Genomic DNA, 21,341 nt, shown 5'->3' on the forward strand with positions numbered 1-21,341 from the left:
GCTAATGACTGGAAAGAGATTTCCTTGATTCATATCTCCTAGTTATTGATAGGACTATGTGTGCTTGTTATGGCATGCCTTCCATATTACTCAGGCAATCGAAACTGTGTTAGCCTTCACATCCTGCTTTTGCTGTGCGAGATGACAGCTTATGACCTTCTCAGGTCTTTCCTGAACATGCACACACTCCTACCCATTTTATGGCCTTCTAGCTTCAAATTTTTTACTGATCAGATTTAGACCTTTTTGTGTCCAGTTCAATAAACTGTTTCTACCTTAGGGCTGGAAAACTATTCTCTTGTTTTCTAGTAATATTATGGGTTATTAGTTTTACATTCTGTTCTATGATCCATTTTTAATTAACTTCTATAAATTACAAGAGGTTAAGTGTTGAGGTTCATTTTTTCCTATATAGGTATCTTGTTGTTCCAGCACTATTTATTAGATTTCCCCATTGAAACGACTTTAGTACCTTGGGTCAAAATTCAGCTGACTGTATATACGTAGGTTTGTTTTTGGGAACAAACCTATTCTGTTCCATTGATTTGTCTATTCTTATGTCAAAAATCAGACTTAATTACTATAGCTTTATAGTAAGCCATCTTTTCAAAATCATTTGGTTATTTTAAATCTTTTTCATTTCCATATAAATTTAAACTAATTCATTAATTTCACTGAAAAAACCCACTGGAATTTTGATAGACTGTGAATCTACAGATCAATTTGGGAGGGATATTTTATATGCTGTCGAGTTCATAAATATGGTACTTTAACTTAAAAATAACTTTGTACTCTGATTTTTAAATATTTTTGTTCTATTACTGTGATAGTAACAATGAGCAAAGTGCATAAAACATGTGTCCATGATCCAGTTCAAGACAAAACCCCATCAGCATCCCAGAAGTTCCCCATCTTGATGCAATCCTTGATCATGGTTCCATTATTCCCCAACTAGAGAAAACCATTACCTTGACCCTTACAACAGTTTTTCTTTTGCTTTTTTCATAGATTTAAACATCTTACATGAAAGGAATTACATATGTATATATGTAAAATTCCTCAAATACAATTTATATACAGAATTTTATATATAACTTTAGTAATTAAATTTAAATAAAAATATAATTATTTTACATAATATATAATATTGGTTTGGCAAAGAAAAAATTTGGGTTTTCCCATAGTAGCTTATCGAAAAACCTGAACAAACCTTTTGGCCAACCCAATATACATAATTCCTCAAATAGCTTTTTTCTGTATACAGATTTCTATAATGGCAGTTACATCACTCCAGCACATTGAGCTTACCATTCCCACTGTCTTCTGACTTTAAATGTTGCTAATGAGAAGTCAGACATGACTGAGCGACTGTACTGAACTGATCGAGAAGTCAGTTATTGGTATAATGTCTTATCATCAGTTACTTTTAAGGTTCCATTGCTGTTGGGTATCCTGCAGTTTCAGTATGATTGGATTTCTTTTTATTTATTTTGCTTTGAAGAAAAATTTTAGTATTTTTTCCCAAAAGCTTTAGTTGTGTCCAGTTGGAGAAGGCGATGGCACCCCACTCCAGTACTCTTGCCTGGAAAATCCCATGGACGAAGGAGCCTGGTAGGCTGCAGTCCATGGAGTCGCCAAGAGTCGGACACGACTGAGTGACTTCACTTTCACTTTTCACTTTCATGCATTGGAGAAGGAAATGGCAACCCACTCCAGTGTTCTTCCCTGGAGAATCCCAGGGACAGAGAAGCCTGGTAGGCTGCCGTCTATGGGGTCTGACACAACTGAAGCGACTTAGCAGCAGCAGCAGCAGCAGCAGGAGTGTTGGTCCTGCCACTACTGGAAATGGGAATTAATCTTAATTTTTAAATAAAATTAGAATCTTATATACTTCTTTATAACAGTAAGGTATATATTATACCACTGTAGGAAAATGCCAATTTACTGAATCTCTTACTGTTGTGTATTAGTTGTTTCTCATTTTTTACTATAGTAAATACTACATGAAATGCTTTAATTTAAAAATTTCTTCACATGGAATAACTAACATTAAGACTTGTATGAGATCAATGTCACAAATTAGATGTGTCATGCCTTAGTGACAGACAAGAGAGAACTAGTGATTATTTTTGCTCCAGGGGCCCTTAGTAGGTGTGAGCATGTGAGTGAAAGTTGCGCAGTTGTGTCCAACTCTCTGCGACCCCATGGACTATAAAGTCCATGGAATTCTCGAGGCCAGAATATTGGAGTGAGTAGCCTTTCCCTTCTCCAGGCGATCTTCTCAACCCAGGGATCAAACTCAGGTCTCCAGCTTTGCAGGCGGATTCTTTACCAACTGAGCTATGGTGGGGAGACTACAAAACTTCCTTGAAAATAAAATAAATGGGGTGTCTAATGTGGCAACAATCCCACTTATTCACTCACTTTCCAGTATCCTCTCAACATGTGTATGTAGGGAGATCACTAGCAATTTAAGGAATATTAGAATACAGAAATATGATGGAGGGCCATTTCAGCCCATTTCTCCCCAACACGGAAGGCTGACCTTGCATCAGTCACCTGTAATTACTATGAGAGGTACATGAGGAATCTAATACAAGAGATTTATATATCTTCACAGGATTTATACATATTCAGAGGATTCCAATAATAAAAGTGTAAATTCAAAAATATTATCTGTGTTCATATAATTAAGGAGTGGTAAGGAAATTCCTCTTAGCAACCAGGATTATTCTAAATATCTTTCTTTGAAAGAAAAGACAATATAAAAATTATTGCTTCTATTTTCAACTTCTGCTGTAACATGGGACACATATGATAATATTGTACTTCTTATAAGAAAAAGGCTTACTATAACTTGTTAAATATAGTTGATGCCCAGTCTAGCCATTCTGGAGCTGAGTGAGTGAAAAGACAGAAGCCATGCCATTTAATTTAAAAGGTGGGGGGGAAGCACCAAAAGCAAAAAATTGAGCTTCCAGCATGAGGAAAGTGATACTGCCAAATACAGACAAATGATGAAAGGTTTATCATATTTAAAAGTTGTAACTGGCTAGTGTATTATCTTGCCTCAGTTATTGTTCAAGGAGTATCCTATTAAGTGAAGCACTTTGGTAATACTAACTGTTGTCAGATTTCTTATGTAATCTGATTACTCATTGAAATCAAGACTGTCTTTAGTAAACTATTTCCTTTCCCTAGGATATCAAATCAAAAACAATACTGTGGGCTAAACATTGTTCATGGTACTTGACCCAATGCAAAATAAATTCTGTATCTTGCTGTGTGTGCTTAGTTGCTAAGTCATGTCCGACTCTTTGTGACTCCATGGCCTGTAGCCCACCAGGCTCCTCTGTCTATGGAATTCTCTAGGCAAGAATACTGGAGTGCGTTGCCATTTCCTTCTCTAGGAGATCTTACCAACTAGGGATTGAACTCACTTCCCCTGCATTGCAGGCGGATACTTTACTGCCTGAGCCACCAGGTAAGCCTATATCTGTATCTATCTATATCCTATTTACAACCAAAAACAGATGTAGATAATAGTAGTCCATTATTTAAAATATAATCCTTAGTAGTCATGGGACAAAGTAACAAAGGCCTTTTCCCACAAAACATCCTTTTGAAACATATATATATACGTTTTGGTCACACACATGTGGCATGTGGGATCTTAGTTCCTTAATCAGGGATCGAACCTGTGCCTCATGCAGTGGGAATACAGAATCTTAACTGCTGAACCATGGAGGAAGTCCATAAAATATTTAAAATTTGAGTTAAAAAAAAAGTGTCCATTTCATCAAATACTTTTTGGAGCTTATGTATGTATTATATATTTTAAGTAACTAACTCTAAATGCTCTGTCTTATATAGAAGTGAGACTCCAGATTAAGAAAACATGGGATGCACCACTGAAATAATCAAGTAATTCCCTGTTCTATACCTTTATTTGAAATATATAGGAAGAAGTATATCTAGTCATACTGATGATTTCGTTAAGTCAACTATTCATTATCAATGCAGTCTAGAGACAACTGTGACAATTTCATTTGTTTTTGGCTTGTTGTTTTAATGTTCTAGACACAAATGATATTTTAAAACTCGTTTACAAATGTAATCAGATCATTGGTTTCACACAGACAACAGCTCACACCTCCACCCAACTATCACCATCACAGCAATTAAATAAGACAGGCTGGGCGACTGAAGTTGAATTTTAAAACACTACAAGTAAAAATAAAGTCATACTTAACACTCATTTTAGGAGATGAAAAGTTTACTTTAAAATTGCAAACATTTAGCAAAGATAAGACATAAACACTATTTTCCATATTCTACAGAAATATAATTTATAGCTGGCTTGGTACATGGTCACAGGATAAAAACAAATCTAATGGGAAAAAAAAGAATGGTTTCATTCTACTTTTCTTCAACTTATTACAATTTAATAAGTGTACCAATAAGTACTGGAGGACAGCTGCATGGGAAGATTAGAATCCTAGGGCTATTTGCTAAATACACATTATTGTATTATAATGATAAGAACAAAATAGGTACAGATATACAATTAACATGCAATTTAAGCTATTATTTTGAAGAAACAGGACAGAATTTAGTGAACATTTTGAAAAATGTATTATTAATAATGTGTGGTTATAATCAGTATATCATGGTATTTTACAAGGCATGGAATAACTTCCTCAAATAATACTTGGCAAAATGAAACAGGTTGAGCCAACTTCTACAGAAAATTTAAAACGGAGGCAAAAAAAAAAAAAACAAGTGGATAATTCTGTTCAATTCTAAGTATAATAGATAATTTTTAAAGTACCATAATTTCATGCCTACCTCAGCATCTCTAATTTAAAATAAAGCCATACTTTGTACTCTATGAATCTGCTTTGTCCAATAGAGCAGCCCCCAGCCATAAGCGGCTTTTTGAGCATTTGAAATGTAGCTAGTCAGAACTGAGATGCTCTTGAGTGCAAAATACACGCTGAATTTTAAGGACTTTCTATGGGAAAAAAAGGTAAAACACCTCAATTCTGTATATAGGTTACACATGTAAAAGATAATATTTTTAATATATTGGGTTAATTAAAATATATTAAAGCTAATTTATGTATTTCTTTTTTTAATGTGGCTACTAGCTTTAAAATTTTAAATTACGTTATGTAGCTTACATTTGTTTTTACTGGACAGCTGATACAGAAAAACTATAGTCATTATATCAGCCTTAGAATTTAGCATAACTCTTAAAGCACTCTGGACTACTAGCTCACAGAACCATAAGCACACACTGTAAATACATTATTTCAAATTTTATTTTTATCCCTCTGCAAGGTACACGTTTTAAGTGTAAAAAGAATTCACAAAATATTTAATCCTTAAAAAACATCAACTAGAATATGGTAAATGCCAAATGAAATTCAATGCCAACTGTAATACTGGGGGAAAATAGTTTAAGACAAACAGCAGCGCAATCAGAGTGAAGACAACTGTTATCTTCAGTAAAATAAGTTAGTCAAACTTATCTTTAATACCCAGGATCTGACCTTGCACCACAGATCATACATGTAACTGTCCCATTTAATTATAACCTACATTGTTCATTTAATCTTAACACTGCAACTTAATTACTCCATTTTCTGGAAAATCTTTAAGCATGTAAAATTAACAGACCTCGTGAATTCTAATATCAGAATATAGTGTCTGAGAACTATACTTTAAAGTCCCTCAGTGTTAGAGTAAGCAATTGCCTAGTGTCCAAGAGACTTGAGGTGAAAAAAAAAATTTTTAGAAGCTATGAAGAAAAAATAAGATCACTGCTCTTTTAGCATTTTCCTTTTTTTAGTTTCTTTGTAGCAGGGTGTATAAATATTTGGTGTATTTGTAATACCTCGTCTTTTATTTTGTCCAATTCAAAAACAAGTTAACCTAGTACATACTCCATATATAAACCATTATTCTCCTAGGAACAACAAATACCAATATACAATACCGACAGTGGTCACCTCAGTCAGAAGCCAGTGTTAGTCATGCATCAACAATCTCATCAGGAGGCACTGCCTAACTATGCCTGTGCTGCATATTCCGCTTGTCACATCTCAGGTTGGAATGCTTGTTTTTAAATTGTTTAAATCTGTTTGAATTAGGTAAACTCTGTCAAAAATGCTCTGAAAGTCACAAATTAACAGACTCAAACTACTAGATTATTCATACAAATTTCTTCCTCATTTTGCTATGACTACTTTTAAGTTAACTACTTGGTTACCAAGACTTAGGGAGAAATAAACAGAACTTACACCAGAAAACAGAGATTCCCAAGTGGTGCATGCCAGTACAGGAGACAAAGAAACGTGGGTTTGATCCCTGGGTCAGGAAGATCCCCTGGAGTAGGAAATGGCCACCCACTCCAGTATTCTTGCCTGGGAAATCCCATGAACAGAGAAGCCTGGTGGGCTACAGTCCCATGGGGTTGCAAAGAGTCAGACACAACTGAGCATGCACGCACAGAGAGATACTAGAAAATACTAGACAGACCAACACAGAATCTGACAGAAGACTATAGCAATTCTCTCTAGAGTTCAGCAGCCTATTAAGACATTTAATCACATTCATGAGTATGTCTTGCACAGTTACTACTTAAACTTTTCATATCTATCTTCAGACCATTTCTACATAAACAATTAAAAAATTTTTATTACATGTTACTAATTCCAACCTAAATAAGCCTAATTCATGTCAAATGAGAAAAATTTCCAGTTTCAAACATATATTACTATAAAAATATACTCTTCAATGAAAAAATGACAACAGTCTCCTTTCTGAAAGCTGTTACACTGATGTTAGATCAATAATCCACCAAGTGTTTATTGAGCACCTACTATGAGTGCATTCAACCTATACTCGTTCTTTAACTAATAAGAAAAAAAATCTGCTCCAAATGCAAGATGACATTTGTGAAGAGAGGATAAAGTATTAGCATTTCTAACAGACTGCTGTATGAATCAATATCTGAACGTGTGAAACTGTTCATCCCTATGACATTGAAAAATCTCAAATTTACTATTGATCGCTTTATAAAGATAAACATTTGAAGTATGCTGCATAGTACTTTGAGGAAAGTGACTGCCATACATAAGATTAAGGCTGATTCCCTATAGGTATGGAAGAAGAGTCAAAATGTCATGGTTCATAAGCAACCGAAGACTTACTATGAACAGTTTACACCAATATCTGGTTAATTCAAGCAAATGGGCACTTGTGTTAGGTTTCCAATTTTGCTTGACAGGGGCTGGTGTAATAAAGAAAACTGCTTTTAAACAGGAGCACTTCAAGCAAGTATGAAAATAAAAGTCCTTTGGATAAAATTCTTTGTAAAACTACTATATAAGTTGAAATTCCAAATCTCATTTAAACATATATACATATATATATGTGAATACACACACATATGTATGCTTTAAAAGTATCTAAATTTAACTTACAATGTTATACAGCTGTATATCATTGCTGTGTATGTTTGAACCTGATTATGTATCTTGAACACAATACTGTGTTTCTCCTGAAGCTACGAATATGGACAATAATAAGATAAACAAGCTAGTTTTAACTTTCTAGCCTTTAACAATTCTGACCTGTTGAGTTCCTACAAGGTGCAAGGTATTATGCAACGTATTGAACATGTATACAAGGCCTCCACACAAAACATTCTCTCAGGGAAACTGAAGTTTTAAGAAGCAAGAGTTATCAGCTTGAAAACCAACAGTAATCATTTTTTCAAAAGGATTTCCAAAAACTGAGACTTATGTCAACTAAAACACCCCTACCTCTGCTAAACATGGAAAATAATACAATACAAAAGTCATTTCTGTAGAAGACATGTGTAAAAGAACATTCATAATAGAGCCATAGGGACTGAAGCAATGAGATGAACAAGGAGGCAGTCACCGAGTGTCTATGAGCTACTGCACTGGTAGTAGTTTATAAAAAATACTATCTATACTACAACGTTTAAGAGCTAGTAATATATTAGCATATTTTCACTTTTTTTTTTGCCACTGAATATAAAGTTTTGTCCTAAATTTTCTACACCCTGAGGAATAACAACAGATTAATAAAAGAAGTGCCAGGGTTAAGCTTCGTGGGCCGTATTATTGTGCAGAAAGCACAAACTATATATAGCTAATATGCCTGGAAGCACAAGATTTCATCAACAGAGTAAGCTACTGCTATTTTTTTCTTCTTTCTTTTTTTTTTAAGTAAACAATTTGGTTTTATAGTGTTAACATGGCCTGGTGAGAATACAGAAGTCAAAGTTGGGAGCCTAAGGTCCCTAACACCCAGACCCACAACTGACACAACAGTTTTCTGTTTCCACCATAAACATGACCTTTTGCTGTCCTTTAGGAATACATATTCAACAGCTCTCTGAAAAGCACTTTGGAATCTTAGATATAATTAACAGTTACTTGCTATCTGGAAATATGGAATTCTGATCCTTCCTCTCTTCATACCCAAATGCATAAAAAGCCATATTTTAAATTTCATTTCATTATTCACTTCTGTTCCTCCAATATTTGAAAAGATTAAACTTTCATTTTTTTTCCCCCCTCTCAACTATCATCCATAAGCCTGAATTTGGGAAGGAGTTCTTAAAAGTCCTTTAAATTGAGGCAAAGGTTTCACTTAGGACAACCATATGGCATTTCTGTTAGGACAGAGAGCCACTGTTTCCCTTTAAACATGGGCTGCACAGTTTTCAGGCTGATCTTTACTTATGAATATGCCATCCTCCAAACATGATGCCTCCAACCCCAAAAAAGTTAGCTGTTACTGAGAAAGAACTAATTCTTCTTGGTAGGGTGCTTGAAAATGCAAACCAAAGCATCCTTCTTGCTCATATCAGTAACTCACTTAAGGATAATATATTCCACTAGACCATGCCTAGCAGTTAGAATAAATAAAATAACTAATCAATCAACTGTTTAATAAAATTTTCACCCTTTGATTTTTACATAAAGGTTAATTAAACTTAAACATAATCTTGCTTCAGCAAAAAGTAAGAAAGGCACTCAAATAAACACAGTATGCAGAGTTATTTTTTAAAAGATACTATGTGATGGTAAATGGAATTCTCAGGGTTGTTGACTTTTCCTGCTCACTGCCTTCAAAACACTGAACTTGCCTAAGCTTTCCTCTGCTTTCACGTACTTCTCTAATGAACAGGAGCACATCACAGAGTATACCCAAGCACAGGAGGGCGGCAGCATGTAAAGTGCTAGGGTCTGTATAGCTCTATTTGAGAAATTTATTTAGAAGACAAAAAGTTCAGCTGTTACAATGCTGTTCAAATTTTCTAGCATACTTTAAATATTTTAAAGTTTTAAAATGTAATTTTCTAGTAAGAAAATAATTAAGCTTACAAAAGCTTTTTGCAAAAAAAAAAAGTGTTTTCTAACTTCCTTTGATAAACTAAATCTTTAGCATCTTCTGTAATACAGGGGAACTAAGGTAGAAATTAGATTGTTGCATAGCAAGTGGTAGCATTCTTAATTTATATTTAGCCCTCATGTTCGATATCATCTTGTGCTATTAAGAGAAAAATACTAGACTGACAATTTGTTCTCAAAAATATTAAGTTTCATACACACATACATGTATATATCTAGACAAGCATAAATTCACATGACCTGAATATATCTAAATGATAGTGTATCACCATATATATGCGTTCCTACAAAAAAGCCACATAAAAATCCAAGAACTTCTGTTGGCATGTCTTGTGTTACTAAGTCCTTATCTGAAGACTTAAGTGGCTTTGTGTGACATCTTGTATATTTAATCTGATAAATAATGAAACCTTGAATTTAAATTAGAATTGTACCACTGGAATAAGAAATATGACTCAAAGTCTGGGCCCAGAGATAAAATGCTAAAACAGAGAAAAGAAAAAGGGGACACTAAAAAGCATCAAATCCTGAAGTTTAAAAAAAATGACTCACAGGTTTAAGAAATATCAAAAAAGTTCAAGTTGTGGAGGGGAAAAGGAGAAGCGTAAAATGACTACTTATGCATAGATACAGATCAACAAATCTTTGAAATCAGTTTCTTCAGATACTCCAAAAGTGGCTCTGGCTCTATGGGCAAGATCTGTCCTCCAACATCATAAATGAATAGAAAGTAGTGTTCTTAATGAAAATGGTCTTCATTCTTCTACGAATTTTTAATATATATTAAAGTACAGTTAACTGATATTATACAGCTGCATTTCTTGGCTGGGATTTAACAAGCATAAACAAAGTAGTTTAATGAAGAAAAAAATCTAAATTAACTTATTCTATATGCAATAGCTGCTCCTAAGTATCATGAAGGTAGAATACATCATTCATTGACAATTCAGTGCTCTACTCCATCAATTTCTCAATCATAACTCACTCTACGCATCCTTCATGATTAATTTTCCCATCTTCAGTTAATCATTCATAAATTTAATAAATATTTAATAAGTCCTTACAATATGCAAGGCAGACAGAATCTGGGAACACATTACCAAAATAGGTACACTTAAAAAAGTAAAAGATTGGGGAGGAGTGATTGTACAGATATTGTATCTGTAAGATATTTACAGATCTTATTGCTTTTTTTTTAACTTGTCAGTAGTATTCTTGACCCAGGATGGTCTACAATTCTTCCAGTGAAAGTTGGATGAAATGTGTAGTAATCTAAATCATCTTTTCTTTTAACAGTGACATATTTATCAAAAAGTAAGTGAAGACTAATGAGTCTCTAAAAATAGACACATCCTTTCCACAGCATGAGCTCATTCAGTCCAAGAGATATTATCATACTACAGCTAGTGAGTTGGATGTCAACCACTCAGAGTAAAGCACACAACTATACAGGGCAATATTATGTTTTACTGTGAATGAACACTTGAAAACTATAAATTTTAGAAATAAAGTAGCACACAAGAGTCAGATACAAACTGTATCCTTTGGATATTTGTATTTTTACTTGGTACTTAAAATTCCTTCTGTTAGGAAGATAGGAGACCAAGGTATATTAAAGGACTGCATGGCTTTGTGCAGGGGTGAGTTAAGAGACTTAAAACACAAGAAGACAGTTAACATCAAAGAAGGGCAAGAAACTTTGTGAAAGATATAAAAAGTGTGGAATATTATAAAATTTAGCTGATGTTTCACAGGAGATTGTCTAAACTCATGTCTTGACACTCTCACACTCACACATCAAAGCTAAGAAGCCCTATTAGTCGGGATACTTAAAATGATCCTTGGAAGAAAAGTAATGGTGAGGCCAAAATCTGGCAACATACATTAGTGAAACTGACTGGATCTCCATGTCATCTGTGTGTAGTTTACCCCTCAAGCCCTGCAGCTGCTAAAAATCATAAAGTAATAGTTTTATTCAGAGGTCTAGGTAGACCTTGAGGTATTTGATTCAAAATATGCTTTGTACATAAAAGGTTATAAAATTATGCTCATAATGCCAATCATTTTCTCACCTAAATACTACAAAAAGTTATAAAAGGGTAATTTTTGCCCTAGGAGAGAAGAGCAGCTTCTGTCTACAAGTACCAGCCTAGACAAGCTTTTTGGTATTCTTAAGTCTCACTTGACAGTTTACCACTCAACAAAATCACAATACACAAGTAAAGGACCTATTCTTTCCCCTTAAGGCAATGTTCCTCACTCAAGTCTGGAGTCTCCATAACAGAGAGATAGGAGAGGTCTGCTTTTCCCTACATGTCTTCTTACCCTACAGGCAGCCTAGCACAAAAAGAGGAAAACAGGCAAAGCACAGTGGTCACACTGTTTCAGCCACTACTATATTTTATACACACAGGATAACAGCATCATTAGGGTAACTTTTAGGGGGGCAATTTATATTCATATTTCGTGTGTGTTTAACGGGGTATGGAATTAACTGGAAACAGATAGGAGAATATCTTTAGTTTACATCCATGAAATATAATAGACAAGGAAAAATATACAAAAGTGAAGATGACCAAAAAAAAACCATGGATGGGGAAAATAAAGAGAAAGGTGTGGGGAAAGAAGAAACGCAAAGCACTGCTTCATGTCAAGAAATCAGATAAAACCTGGTACTTCCACTGCATCTGTCTCACCTATCTGAAAAATGCAGCCCTTATTATTGAAAAGGTAAGATGGATACTTTGGTACCTCATCCCTGATAAATTCAGTATCAAAGTTTCTAAATTGTTTTATTTTTTAAAATAAAGACTGAAGAACTAACCTTCAAAACTTCTTTCCTCCTGGCTTTTGCCAGTAAACTTAATAATCCCTTCATAAAAATTTTGTAGTTTATCCAGTGTATCCTTAGTAACTTAAAAACTTTACAAAGTAAGGTTTTTAATGGATACATTTCTATGCATAAGCCTGCCATATTGCATGGTGAATTTGGAGGAAAATAAGTAGTAATAACTAAAAATGGCATTCTAGGTTTTTTAAAATTGATTTTAATTGATTGAGGTAAAAAAACTTATCAAAGCTAGTAGTAAAAATAAGTTTCCACTACAATTGCATAAACTCATAAAATTAGTTTTTTTAAATAATTAGTTTAAAAATGGATTATACTAGAACTACGTTGTTCATATCAATTCCAATACTTCTGACTTTGGTTACGTTGGCCTATGACTTGAGTATAACATGCAAGTGAAAGAGAAATGGTGTGTATTTTAACAAATTCATCCATGTGACCATCCTGATTCTCAAAACTGCAATTAGATTGAGTAATTCTGAATTTGTATTGTTCTTAAGCTAAACTACAGCATAACTTTTTGATTACCAAAAAAAAAAAAGCCTATACAGCAACTGCACTGCGGTGGGCTGAGATGTGTGTGAACCAATCTGGAGAATCAAATGAGCAAAGTCTCAAAGATAGGAATACACAGGATGAGAAGTTAAAAAGAAAAAAGTTAAGACTCACTGTTTAGCAAGAAGGAACTACACAATTATTTTATCACCAAAGGAATGCCAGGTCTTAACAAAATAAATAAGATGAAAGATTTACTAGGGACTTTTAGCCTAAAGATGAAGAACACATAGTTAGCCAATAGTAGCAAACAGTTCATGCAACTATGTAAATAAGAAAGAAAAGCGATATTGCACTAAAGAGGGGAGATCTGCAGGACTAATTCACCTCTTTCATTGACTCAATGTAACCAGCCATTTTCTGTATGCATTGGCAAACCTGGCCTGCTCCACGTTCCGACAGGTGGACAGTACTTGATCGATGAACCTGTGCTCCATTTCCAGGCCCAGGGAGTCTGGAGCTGGGGTCCGCTTCAGGCGTTTGATTTCCTGGGAATAGCCTTGCTTGCTAAAGTCACTGAGTCCATCCACCTCCATCGCCTGAGATGTGTGGGGGCCTGCTGGGATACCGTGCAAGTCATTCAAAGCTCCCCCAGGACTGTCGGCAGGTGACAACTGGATCACGCTGTGAGGAAACCTACCATTTAAGTGATGCTGAAGGTAGAAAACATGCCGCCTGTAAAAGAAGAGGAGGAGGAATAGAACAGAAAAAGAAAAACCACGTCACAAAGTCAAGCTTTTCAGAAAAAAAACAGAAAAGTAAGTTGACAATTTCAAAACACACAGTACTCAGTCTCACTACCTTCGGCAACCCAGAGCTATCAGGGGGAAGGAGAATAGTTAAGATGTAGTCTCTGCTATTTGGACAGAGCTTCACAAGTTCAGACTACTGGTTTGTTGAAATACTACCCCAAAGATTTTTAAAAAAACTTTGACTGAGATGACGACAATCACTTGGTGCTGTTACTCTCTGTAACTATAATATGAAACCAGAAATGGGTTTTTGCCCAATCTCTGCTATAAATTAAATATAAAACAAAACCAAAAATTAACCTCATTGACAGCCTAAAAGACAAGTGATTTTCAGCAACAAGAGGATTAAATAGCTCCTCTAGAGGATTAGTCTATGGCCTCTATCCAATACTTTAATAAGAACAGAACTGCTGCAACTGGACTTACTGTCTTAGAAACCCTCTGGATTTCCCCCTAATCCAGCATTATAGTCTCACTAAACATCCACATGTGCTAGAATGTGCTGGGCTCTGTGAAAAGTATGTTAAAACACACAGTTCCTGTTCTTCCTCTAAGGAGAGTTTTCCTGCTCTTAGAATCATCTGTAGTTATTTGTTAAAAACGAAGATCCATATGCCTAATTTCCAAAAATTGTGACAAAATGGGGTCCACATCTTTGTACAAAATAAGGTAAATGACATAGATTTTAGGTTGTTATATCTCATCATTTATATTAACAATTCTAAGCCTTTAAAAGAGAATTCTATTCATTTTCCTAGCTTATTCTGGAACAGACAAAAGAGCATACAAAAGAGCATATAACATACTCATTTTATAGATAAATCTTAAAGGACAGAGAAGCAGCTTAAGGGCACTGAATCAGTAGAAAACTGGTCTGTATGATATATATATATAGGTCTTCCCAACTGTCTCTTCTCCCCATTCCAAACTCCCATTAATCTTATGAACAAAGAAAGTTTCTGTTCTAACAATCTAGCTATCTTCCAAAAACAAATATAATTTTTAATATTCTCTGAGCCTAGCTATTAATGTGTTTAAATATGAAACAGCAACAAAAAGCTAACACCAAAACATGCAAGTCAAGATCTATCTCCTCTTCTAAAAATGTGGAATAAGACTGTCTTGTTTTTAAGAGAAGAAGACAATTTTGTATTTATAAAGGCGCCAAAGAGGGGAGATTGTCTTTCATCTTCTAATATATCTTCCAAATATATTTAGTCTGGAAAAAGGGAACAAATATCAATTAAAAAATACACAATTATTTAAAATGCCTACCTCTTGCCCAACACAGGCAAGTCATTTGTCTATAAGCATAATCTTGTAACTTGAAGTAAAATCTGTATATTTAATGCCAGAGATGCCTCCAACTAAATGATAATCCAAAATAAACCAATCAGGGGATTTCCATACTTGGATTTCATTTCAACATGAGAAGTACTGTCAAAGGTACTTAAAACTCAAGTTATGAGGTTGCTAACCCTCGTTCACACCTTCATAATAATCTTGAATAGCAAAATTAAACAAATATTAATAAAATATATTTTATTTTACCTTAAAAAATAAAAAAATGTCAAAAGATTATACTCAAAGTGAATTAATCTGCAGGCCATCATGGTTGGGAAGAACAGTAAAGCTTAACTATCTGTGTGTGCTCAGATGTGTATGACTCTCTGCGACCCCATGGACTGTAGCCCGCCAGACTCCTCTGTTATAGAATTTTCCAGGCAAGAATACTGGAGTGGGTTTGCCATTTCCTTCTCCAGGGGATCCTCCAGACCCAGGGATCAAACCCACGTCTCCTGCAGTGGCAGGCAGATTCATTACCACTGAGCCATTTGGGAAGCCAAAGCTTAACTATTCGCAGGGTCTAACCATTGGTTTCAACCCTGACTATACATCAAATTTACCTGTTAGAGTTTTTTCTTTATTTTTTTAAAAGACAGATGGCAGCACTCTATTGCAGAAATGTTAAGTATTAGGATCTCCAAAGAGGGAGTCCAGAAACGGTTTTTAGTTTGGAAGTAACACATGTTATTCTGTTGCACTATCAAGGATGAACACCACCATCTTGGGCCATTGGCAAAGATCTGTGCGAAGAACCTCATGCTCATGAAGACTGTGAGGAGGAGGCTATGGTAACACAAACTCCTCTGAATCACTCAGGCAAAGTTCCACAGTTAAATTACTGTTATTTACCCAAGGAGGCTCAAGTCAGATGTAAGACCTTCTGTAGCTCTCATAAGGACACACAAAGTTTCATGCAGGAAATACATCTTCCTTCTCTTACCTATGACACCAAAGGGTTTCATGTCCTGGGTAGGCATCAATAAGATCAGTGCTGAATTCAACTTCTTCTTCTAGAAGATGGGGAAGATTTATCCTTGATTCCTCTGCTGAAGCCACTGCTGCTTCATCTTTTGGGAGAACTACAGTTGACTCACTTCTCAAAGGACTTTGCTCCAATACAGAACCGTCAGTCACAGTTTGGCTAATCAAAGACTTTAATAAAAATTGGCGGTAGTGAAATCCACTGTGGTCTGAAACATGCATGGATGCCCAGTGTTTAGTAGAAGATAGTTCATCAAGAAGAATCTTGTAGGAAGGAAAAAGGGAAGTGAAATGAGGAATTGCTAAAGGTTTTCCTTTCTCTGTTAATGCTTTGAATTTCTTTCATTCATTCCTTGTTTTGATAATGCCATTCCTACCAATATTTTGTACATAACATCCAACACAGTGTTGTTGCTTAATAAATACTCATGTTCCATTTCTTTTAGAAAATAATAATTTTTTTAATACTACAGAATTTAAGGACCTTTCTAATTGGCATACACATAGAACAGCCAGATTCTAAAATAAGGAAAGACACTGGGTATTCACTTTTAATTTAATGGTTATACTGAAGGGAAAATATAAATTCAGAGGTCACTTTGATGGAAACTTTTTTTTGCATTTAATGAATCTGTACTGTATCTATTTGTTCAACAATAGACTCAGTGTAATTATTTCTTCGGCATTACTAAGTGTCATCAGGGCAGAAACCATGTCTATTTCGTTCACTACTTAATTCTAAGGGCTTAGTACAAAAACATGATACATGAATAACAGGAATTTTCAAGTGTTCATGACTTTCACTATTTGTCTCAAACTTATCACCAATGATAAGTGACTTTTTTAAATAGGTAAGACAAAATTCAGCAGTGAATTGTTTAAATCTGCAAACTAAAGAATTTTAAATGGAGATAAAAAGAAAAGCATTTATGAAAAAATAAATTATTTGGCAGTGTCTCAGACAGGTTAGCAAACAAATGAGTTTTGATCAGAAAAAGGTGTATTGAGGGCCTACTACATCTGTCAGAGAGAGGATTTTCAGACTAGCTAAGGAAAAATGACATGTACTTATCAATAGTGAACCATGTAGACCACACAATGCCAAAAAGCTCTTTTGCCTTTTCTTCAGGGAGCTCAGGCAAATGCCTTCTCCTTAAGCAAGATCCCTCTCTACTTTTCATAGAGAAAACTAGAAGTCTTCCCTCTTCTCAGCCTCCATAGTTCTTGTGTGTTCCATCATAATATTATAGAAATTCCTGTATACCTTTTCACCCCCACTAAATTATACAAATTTTTTAAGATACTTATTCATTTCTAATTAATGTTCCCATCACCCTATACCCTATATATAAATGTTTAATGAATGAATGAACAATTTAATAAACAAAGTGACTGGTAAAGAGGGATATGATTACTCCCAGCTAGGATGGTCAAGTTTTATCTTTAAATTATAATGAGTTAATTCACAGCCACATAAATTTATTTCAGAGGCTATTGCTAGTGAATCTCTGAAAAATGGAAAACGAGATTATTTGATTTAAAAGGTGGGCAAAATAAACCCACCAGATAAACTTCTACCTGCAAAACAAAAACTAATCTTAAGGTTTTTTTTTTAAGAATTATATTTTTGAAGAATTAACCTGCAGGAAATTCAGGCTATAATACAGCAGCATTTTAATTATGGTACAGCTTCTTACTATGCATTGAAAAGAACAGAAAATTTGTTTAAAATGAATTTATATGTAAAAAACATTTAGATGATTTCTACTATATATTTTCTACATGTAAAAATTAAAAATTCATTGTAATTTTGAGACAAAAATAGCATATATTTAAAAGGTTTTCAACAAAACTAATTCAATTCCTAAAAACTCTTTTCTGAGACTATTTAAGAGAAAAATTCACTATATTCTTTTCCCTAAGATATAAAATGCCTACTAACTAAAGAAGAAATCGTTTAACAGGAATTTCAGGGTGTTTTCTTAGTAGAATAAAAGGCAGTGATTTTTAAAAAAAGACAGCAATTATTTTTAAGTGATCTTAAAGATACTGCACAAAGATATGGCTTAACTGGAAAGCACTGACAGAACAAATGACCTTTGTATAATTATTTTTTTCCAACATTTCACATAAAAATGAGTAAGTGAATAAATAAATTATAAGAAAACTATGGAAGAGGGCTATGAAACGGAAGATAACAGGTTTAAAATGAAAGACTACTAGAAATGCTAGTTCTTATAGACAAATACACCATGAGTTCTATACATTTTTAAAAAAACATTTGGTTTTTCTTCTGATTATACAAGATGATCGTTATAGAAAAATGTAAAAATACAGAATATAAAGAAGCAAAAAAATCCCCACATCATTCATTATCCTACTGACCAACAATGACTACTTTTAATATTCTACCATACAACCAATTTCTCAGCTTTTTGCAATAATGCATCTGTATAATTTACTTAACACAAATTTCGGATATCTTTTATATCAAAATTTTATTTCACTTAAATTATAAATTTATTCCAGTTTCATTAAGTATTATTCTACAACATAATTTTAAACTTTTGCATAATACTTCATCCTAAAGATTATCACAATTTAAACCATTCCCTCATTTTGTTTCCACTTTGCGTAAGTAACACGCCTATGTATACACACATATAAATCTATGTATATGTCTTATTTTTATTTAGAAGAAATTTCTAGAAGTAATTATTATTTATTTAGTATTATAATAAGTATTATTTATTTAGAAGAAATTTCTAGAAGTAATTGGAACAGTGAGAAAAACTCTGTAAAGTTCTTGATGTGTATTTCAAACTGCCCTCCTGGAAGGCTGTATAATTTATGCCCCTATTGGAAGAAGATCTTAATGTTTGTTTCCTAAATTCCTCGCCAATACTTTAGTTTTAGTTAATTTAGTAAGTGGAAGTCAAAGTTAAAGTTGCTCAGTCATGTCCGACTCTTTGTGACCCCATGGACTATACAGTCCATGGAATTCTCCAGGCCAGAATACTGGAGTGGGTAGCCGTTCCCTTCTCCAGGGGATCTTCTCAACCCAGGGATTGAACTCAGGTCTTCTGCACTGGAGGCGGATTCTTTACCGGCTGAGCCAACCAGGGAAGCCCAGTAAGTGGAAAATCATGTTTAATTTACATTTCCTTAATTATGATTAAAGCTAAATATTTTTCCTATTCACTTATCTTTGTTTCTTTCACAAACTGCCTATTTGTCTAATTCTCTTTTATAATTTGCTCAACTTATTCTTTGTGAAAGTCATTACTGTTCTTATGGGTTTGTAAGAGATCTTTATATATTAAAGGTATTAAGTCTCTGTGTTGTAAATATTTTTCTTAATATATTACTGCAATTGATTTTTTAAATTCCTTTTTTCTTCACGTTTTTATTTCACTTAAGAGTTCAGGTTGGTATGTGAGATTAAAATCTAACCATTATTTTCTAAAAACTCAATCTTATTAGCATCACAAATTGAACAAAGAATCCCTTCTTCAATCATGTGAAATGCCATATTTATCATCAATGAAATTTGTACACACTGTGTACTGGAATTAGTTTCCAGGCTTTTATACTCTCTTTACTGTGTCTATTTTTTGAGCCATACAGCAATATGTCTATATATTTAAATGTTTATAGAAATAGACATTAGAACTGTAGTACTGGCTCAAAAAATAGAAATGTATAGCAATATCACTCTAGTACTCTTGCCTGGAAAATTCCATGGATGGAGGAGCCTGGTGGGCTGTGGTCCATGGGGTTGCTACGAGTCAGGCAGGACTGAGTGACTTTGCACTTTTCACTTTCCTGCACTGGAGAAGGAAATGGCAATCCACTCCAGTGTTCTTGCCTGGAGAATCCCAGGGACAGAGGAGCCTGATGGGCTTCCATCTATGGGGTTGCACAGAGTCAGACATGACTGAAGCAACTTAGCAGCAGCAGCAGCATAGCAATATACAGAGTTCCTTATTTTCCCTTTTTTTCCCCAACAATTTCTTAACTATTCTTGAAGCTTTATTTATTAGAATTAATTTTTGAAGTTGAAAAAATATTCTGATTTTTAGTATAGTCACAGAGTTGTATAGCCACTGCTGCCGCTAAGTCACTTCAGTTGTGTCCGACTGTGCGACCCCATAGACGTCAGCCAACCAGACTCCTCCATCCCACTACTGTCATCTAATTCTGATAGTTTCTTTTTTCTTTTATTGATGTATATTTACAATATTATATTAGTTTCAGGGGTACAACATAGTGATTCAATATTTTTATAGACTATACTCCATTTAAAGTTACCATAAAATAGCTATATTTCCCTGTGCCACACAATCTATCCTTGCAGCTTATTCATTTTACACATACTAACTTTTACTGCCTAAATCTCCTACTCCTGCCTTGCTCCTCATCCCTTCCCTCTCCCTACTGGCAACCACTAGCTTGTTCTCTGTATCTGTGAATGTTTCTGTTAAATTCATTCGTTTACTTTATAGAGTCCACATATAAGTGATAACATACAGCATTTCTTTTTCTCTGTCTGGCTTATTTCACTACGCGTAATACCCTCTAAGACCGTCCATGTTGCTGCAAATGCCAGAACTTCATTCTTTTTTATTGCTGAGTAATATCTCATTATATATATTTATATACACATATGTATCAATCACATTTTTTTTTTTATCCATTCACCTGTTGATGGACACTTAGGAAGGTTTTGTAGCTTGGCTTCTGTAAATAATGCTGCTATGAACACTGGAGTGCATGTATCTTTTCAAATTAGTATTTTTGTTTTCTTCATATACATAACCAAGGGTGGAACTGCTAGATCATATAGTAGTTCTAGTTTTAATTTTCTGAGGAAATCTCATTACTGTCTGTACCAATTTACATCCTTATCAACAGTGTACCAGGGTTTCCCTTTTCACTACATCTTTGTCAACACTTATTATTTTTGATGATAAATATTTTGGTGACAGCCATTCTGAAAGGAGTGAGGTGATATCTCATTGTAGTTTTGATTTGCCTACGTCATTATTATAATTTCAAAACATTTTCATCACCTTCAAAACAACCCCTATTCCTATTAGGAGTCCTCTAATTCCCCATTCCCCCCCAGTCTCTGGCACCTTCGCTTGTTCTGAATATGTCTCATAAATGGAATACTACTTCTAACAGTGTTTTCAACTGTGACTGTTTCCCTCTACCCCACCCTGAAAAAACAGATTATTTTAAAATTTATTTCAATATATGTCCACTGAGAAACACAAACATCATAGGGAACAAAAAACAGAAAATTAAAACCTCTTGTAATTCTATCCCATAGCACTAGTAAGTATTCTTTATTCTGTAATCTATTTTTTTCCTGACTAGAAAACACATGCTTATAGAAAA

General features: G+C 34.3%; 1 protein-coding gene across 1 annotated transcript in view; it reads right to left on the reverse strand.

Moving 5' to 3' along the window:
* Positions 1-4,045: 4,045 nt before the first annotated feature.
* Positions 4,046-21,341, reverse strand: part of PTAR1 (protein prenyltransferase alpha subunit repeat containing 1) — a 50,428-nt gene continuing 33,132 nt past the window's right edge. Inside the window, exons 6-7 of the mRNA XM_040250404.1 lie at positions 15,898-16,202; positions 4,046-13,533 (exon numbers count right to left, since the gene is read on the reverse strand). Of these exons, the coding sequence (XP_040106338.1) occupies positions 13,191-13,533; positions 15,898-16,202 (648 nt within the window). The 3' untranslated portion in view covers positions 4,046-13,190. The remainder of the gene's footprint in view (positions 13,534-15,897; positions 16,203-21,341) is intronic.

Source organism: Oryx dammah, unplaced genomic scaffold, assembly GCF_014754425.2.
Source record: "Oryx dammah isolate SB20612 unplaced genomic scaffold, SCBI_Odam_1.1 HiC_scaffold_1, whole genome shotgun sequence".
Classification (NCBI taxonomy): Eukaryota; Metazoa; Chordata; class Mammalia; order Artiodactyla; family Bovidae; genus Oryx; species Oryx dammah.